The 5,697-nt window shown below is 48.5% G+C and overlaps 1 protein-coding gene across 1 annotated transcript in view; it reads left to right on the top strand.

The window, feature by feature from the left end:
• Positions 1-5,697, top strand: part of CLTCL1 (clathrin heavy chain like 1) — a 141,502-nt gene that overhangs the window by 79,906 nt on the left and 55,899 nt on the right. Inside the window, 4 exon segments of the mRNA XM_012812677.2 lie at positions 1,934-2,107; positions 3,339-3,536; positions 4,570-4,770; positions 4,857-5,013. Coding sequence (XP_012668131.1) covers positions 1,934-2,107; positions 3,339-3,536; positions 4,570-4,770; positions 4,857-5,013 — 730 coding nt within the window.

Genomic DNA, 5,697 nt, shown 5'->3' with positions numbered 1-5,697 from the left:
ACAGCTTGAGGCTCCATCTCAAAAATAAAATAAAAATAGAAGAACTAGCCAGACGTGATGATACACCTGTTGCCTCACTACTCAAGAGACTGAGGCAGGAGAATCACTTGAACCCAGGAGTTGGAGGCTGCTGTAAGGGCCACCGCACTGTAGCCTGGGTGACAGAGCAAGAATCTGTCTTTTAAAAAAAATAATAAAAGGGCAACGCCTGTAGCTCAAAGGAGTAAGGCACTGGCCCCATATGCCAGAGGTGGTGGGTTCAAGCCCAGCCCTGGCCAAAAACGGCAAAAAAAAACTTTGACCCATCTGGAATTTGCTTTGATCTAGAGAGTACAATAGAGATTCAGTTCTTTGCCCTCATTCCGTTCCTTATCCCCTTGTAGCTGGCTGATTGTTTATCAGTATAGAGTGTGCATTTGCCATTGATAGGCCTACTCCTATTAAACTCTCATATATGACTGATTCTCTCACAGGAACCTCCAGGCATGCACCCCTGTGCTCAGCTAATTTTTTTTATTTTTTGTAGAGACAGTTTTGCTATGTTGCCCAGGCCGGTCTTGAACTCCTGGCCTCAAGCAATCCTCATACCTCAGCTGCCCAAAATGCACTAAGCCTGGCCTAATACCATACTTTTTTATTTGTTTGTTTGTTTGTTGTTTGAATTTTATAATCAATTATTTTAATTTGAAGGCTTTTTTTCCTAATTTTTATTTATTCATTCAGACAGAATCTCACTATGTCACCCTGGGTAGAATGCCGTGGTGTCACAGCTCACAGCAACCTCCAACTCTTTTTTTTTTTTCATTAAATCAGCTGTGTACATTAATGCAATCTTGGGGTACAATGTGCTGGTTTTATATACAATTTGAAATATTTTCATCAAACAGGTTAACATAGCCTTCATGGCATTTTCTTAGTTATTGTGTTAAGACATTTGTATTCTACATTTAGTAAATTTCACATGTGCCCTTGTAAGATGCACCGTAGCTGTGGTCCCACCAAGCAACCTCCAACTCTTGGGCTTAAGCAATTCTCTTGCCTCAGCCTCCCAAGAAACTGGGACTACATATGCCTGCCTCAACACCCAGCTATTTTTTGTTTATTTGTTTATAGAGATGGGTTCTCTCTCACTCTGGCTCAAGCTGGTCTCAAACTCTTGAACTCCTGAGAACTCAGAGTTTCATTCAGTTGAGTGGATCCCTCTTTTCCAACCCCTCAGGTTTTCCTCTGTATTGAGTATTTTCCTGGAGGAGTCGGGCACTTGGCAAAGGTCAGAGGTTAGCAGGTATGGCAGAGGGCAAGCTTAGATGGGAACTCACTGTCTAGGGTCTTTTTCCAGAATTTTTCTTTCTTTCATGAACTCGCAGCTTGCTTAAAGGGTTTTGGTCATAAACTGGGGAAAAGATAGTTCTAGCTGAAAGATAGAATAGCTTGATTTTCTTGGCCCTTTATTTGTGAGTGGTCGAACAAACTATTGACTTTAAAACTAGTTCACAGGGCTCAGCACCCGTAGCACAGTGGTGACGGCGCCAGCCACAGGCACCGAGGGTGAGAGGTTTGAACCCAGCCCAGGCCAGCTAAACAACAGTGACAACTGCAACAAAAAATAGCTTGGCATTGTGGTGGGTGCCTGTAGTCCCAGCTCGTGAGGCTGAGGCAAGAGAATCACCTGAGCCCAAGAGTTTGAGGTTGTTGTGAGCTGTGGTGCCACAGCACTCTACCCAGGGTGACAGCTTGAGACTCTTTCTCAAAAAAAAAAACAAAAAAAAACTAGCTCTCAGGGTATAGGACTTGGAATTCATGTCTCAGAAAAGCATCATTCCCACCAGTGACCTCTCGGCCTGAGCCACTCAGGAGCTCTAGTCCTCATGCCTGAGCTCTTCTGTCCAACCTAGAGCTGCCTCCATCTCCAGCCTGTTCTGTCTCTTCACAGGTTGGAGCTAAACACGGTCTCATCTACCTGGTCACAAAGCACAGCTATCTGCACGTGTACGACCTGGAGTCCAGTGTGTGCCTCTGCACGAGCCATATTAGTGCCGACACAGTCTTTGTGACTGCTCCCCACGAACCGACCTCTGGGATTATTGGCGTCAACAAGAGGGGACAGGTATGCCACCTGAGGCTTCTTTTATGGCGTTTCCATTCACTGGGCACAGGCACCTAAACTCTGCCCTTCTCCAGGAAAGTGGCGAATACAGTTCCCTTATCCCTGAGCTTAAACCCGTGTCTCCTGCTGCTCCCGTCCCTCACTGCCCTCTTCGGTTCTGAGAGGAGCCTCGTCTCCTTCATGCCTGGAGCTTCTGCCAGGGGGCAGCGCTTCTAATACTCACCACACACATCTCCAGACCATGCAGTAATTGCAGAGGACTGAAAAGGCAGATACTGTGGTATTTCTTTTTGCTCTGTTGTGCTGGCTAGAATGTAATGGTGTCATCATAGCTCACAGCAGCCTCAAACTCCTGGGCTCAGGTGATCCTCCTGCCTCAGTCTCCGAGTAGCTGAGACTACGGGCATGTACCACAATGCCTGGCTAATTTTTCTATTTTTAGTAGAAGGTCTCACTTTCACTGAGGGTGGTGCTGAACTGCTGAGCTCAAGCAATCTACCTACCTCGGCCTTCCAGAGTGCTGGGATTACAGGTGTGAGCCACCTCGGCTGGCCAATACTATGGGTATTTAAGTCACTTTTCTCAGTCAGAGTTTTAAAGATAGTTAAAAGAAGAAAATCTAGTGGTGCCTTTAGCTCAGTAGGTAGGGTACCAGCCACATACACCCAGGCAATCAGGTTCAAACCTGGCCTGGGCCAGCTAAAACAATAATGATAACTGCAAAATATATATATATATATATAGCTGGGGATTGTGGCAGGCACCTGTAGTCCCAGCTACTCAGGAAACTGAGGCAAGAGAATCACTTAAGCCCAAAAGTTGGAAGTTGCTGTGAGCTGTGACACCACAGCACTCTGCCAAGGGCAACATACTAAAACTCTGTCTCAAAAAAAAGAAAGAAAAAGAAAATCTGTGCTTGGAAAACAAGTTGGGGGAAAAAATCGCCAGTTCCATCAGACAGGCCATTTGGTGTGGTGCTGGATGCCTCACTGTGGCATCATCAGTGTGACCGTGACAGCCCCACGGGATCCCAAGCTTCAGCTGTGCCGAGCTGGGCTGCTCGGCCACCACTAGCCATGGCTCCTTGGCATCCTCCCACTGTCAGGCCTGCATCACAGGCCTGCTCACCTCGAGCCTGAGAAGTGGCCACCCTCCTGGCCTGAGAGGGAAGGGGCCAAGCAGAGGTGTGGAGTGTCCCCAGGCCGTGCATCTCCCCTGCTGGTCCTTGCAGGTGCTGTCTGTCTGTGTTGAGGAAGACCACATCGTGAATTACACAGCTGACATCCTTCAGAACCCAGACCTGGCTCTTCGTCTGGCTGTCCGTGGCAACCTGCCGGAGGCAGAGGAGTTGTTTGTGAGAAAATTCAACACGCTCTTCGCAGAGGGCAGCTACGCGGAAGCCACCAAAGCAGCAGCGTCTGCACCGAAGGTGACGAAACTCGAATGCTTTTCAGGATAGTGACATTTTAAGAGTCAACTGTGAGAGTGAAATAAGCCGTAGAAGCATTTCCCTACCAGAGTTGGAGTCTGTCAGTGCTATGTGAGGGTTTTCAGTTTTTTGGTTTTGAAATTTCGTATTAATGATGGCAAGAGACAGAACTCCCAGTCTCGCTGCCCTGACGGTCTGCGTCCCCGTCTCCTTTTCTGTGTGTCTATTTCTCACCCAGCATCTTCGCTGAGGCAGTTTTACGTGTTTGTGACTTAGAACTTTCTGGTGTTGCTGCCTCCTTGATAGTTCTGTAACTGTCTAATGCATCGTGTGGTTGTGCACTTCTGTTCAGCAGCAGTTCTGCTCTGGAGTTTTCCACTCCTCCAGAGTGCGGCAGCCCTGCTCACAGCTTCTCTCTTGGTTGATTTCGTTAGGATAAATGGTCCTGAGACTAAATCTTCTCCTGGGTAAAGACTTTCAGATTGCTCCTCCTTCTTGTCTTTCCAGTTGCGGTTACAAGCAAACCATTTCTAGAGGCCTATTCTCAGCACCATGTGCTGGCACAGGTGAGGTTCACCTGTGGAGTTGTCTGCAGGCCACAGATCTGCCAGGCTCAGAGTCTCTGCTGAACCAGTCGCCTTGGGGCAGGGCTTTTGTTCCTGACAGTTCAGTGTGGAATTTCCATTGGCAGATTTTTTTTTTTTTTTGAGACAGAGTCTCACTATATTGCCCTTGGTGGAGTGCCATGGCATCACAGTTCGCAGCAACCTCAAACTCTTGGGCTTAAGCAACTCTCTTGCCTCAGCCTCCTGAGTAGCTGTAACTACAGGTGCCCGCCACAACACCTGGCTATTTTTTGTTGCAGTTGTCGTTGTTTACCTGGCCTGGAGCCCAAACCCGCCAGCCTCGGTGCATGTGGCCGGCACCATAACCACTGTGCTACAGGTGCCAAGCCTGGCAGATTATTTTTTGATGCCAGTAAATCGATCCCTGTGGCCACAGCACACTGACCTGCAGTTCCGTTTATTATCAGGGACTCCTGCGGACAAGTGACACAGTTCACAAGCTCCAGAGTGTGCCCGCCCAGCCTGGCCAGGCTTCCCCTTTGCTCCAGTACTTTGGAATCCTGCTCGACCAGGGTCAGCTCAATAAACCTGAATCCTTGGAACTCTGCCGTCCAGTTCTTCAGCAGGGGCGCAAGCAGCTCTTAGAGAAGTGGCTGATGGACGACAAGGTGAGGTCACAGCCCAGCATGGCCTGAGCCGGGCTCTAGGCTTCCCGCCCTGCTGGTCTTAGCTCTGCCTTCTTGCCACACCAAAGCTGGAGTGCTCAGAAGAGCTCGGCGATCTGATCAAAACTGCTGACTCTACACTGGCGCTGAGCATGTACCTTCGGGCAAATGTGCCAAACAAAGTGATCCAGTGTTTTGCAGAAACAGGCCAATTCCAAAAAATTGTGCTGTATGCCAAAAAGGTATGTTAAACCATCTGCGTCTCATGTGTTACTCTGCTGGGGTTGTGGTTGCTGATTCTGAAGCTTAAGAAACACCCTCTCAGCAGGTGCTCTGGTGGGCGAGCGTCACCAGTGCTGCAGTCGGCACCTGTGTTCACTGAAGACCACCTTCTAGTCACTTCAGTTTTCATTATCTGTCTTATTTTCATAGTCCTGCAGTCACCCCTTCAGTTGGGAGCATCCTGTAAGTTCACCTTGCTCTCTCCCTCCCGACTCCAGCACCCCACTCTGCACTAGTTGGATGTTGACTCAGCAAGTCCCCAGGTCGAGCTGCTGCTTACTGCCAGGCTGGGTGTGCATGTGCACAGGTGACTTCTTTGTGGTCTGTGCCATTTGTGTAGTTAATTGTGCCTTCCGCACATACGGAATCAGTTTGTTTATTTGGGTGTCATGTTTGACAGAGGGCTGGTACACACGTACACTTGTTTCTTTGTAAACACAAGTTCAGAGTAGAGGGTGGAGAACGTCTTTTTCTAATGCCCACCATTTCTAGTTTGTCTTCTGTCTTCCCAGTCAGTGTTCCGTTGCTTCTAGGCCAGGTATACCCCAGACTGGATCTTTTTTTTTTTTTTTTTTTTTGAGACAGAGCCTCAAGCTGTCCCCCTGGGGAGAGTGCCATGGCATTACAGCTCACAGCAACCTCCAACTC

Source organism: Otolemur garnettii, unplaced genomic scaffold (assembly GCF_000181295.1).
Source record: "Otolemur garnettii isolate 467f Iridium unplaced genomic scaffold, OtoGar3 scaffold00218, whole genome shotgun sequence".
Classification (NCBI taxonomy): Eukaryota; Metazoa; Chordata; class Mammalia; order Primates; family Galagidae; genus Otolemur; species Otolemur garnettii.
This window is presented reverse-complemented; position numbering and strand designations above follow the sequence as displayed.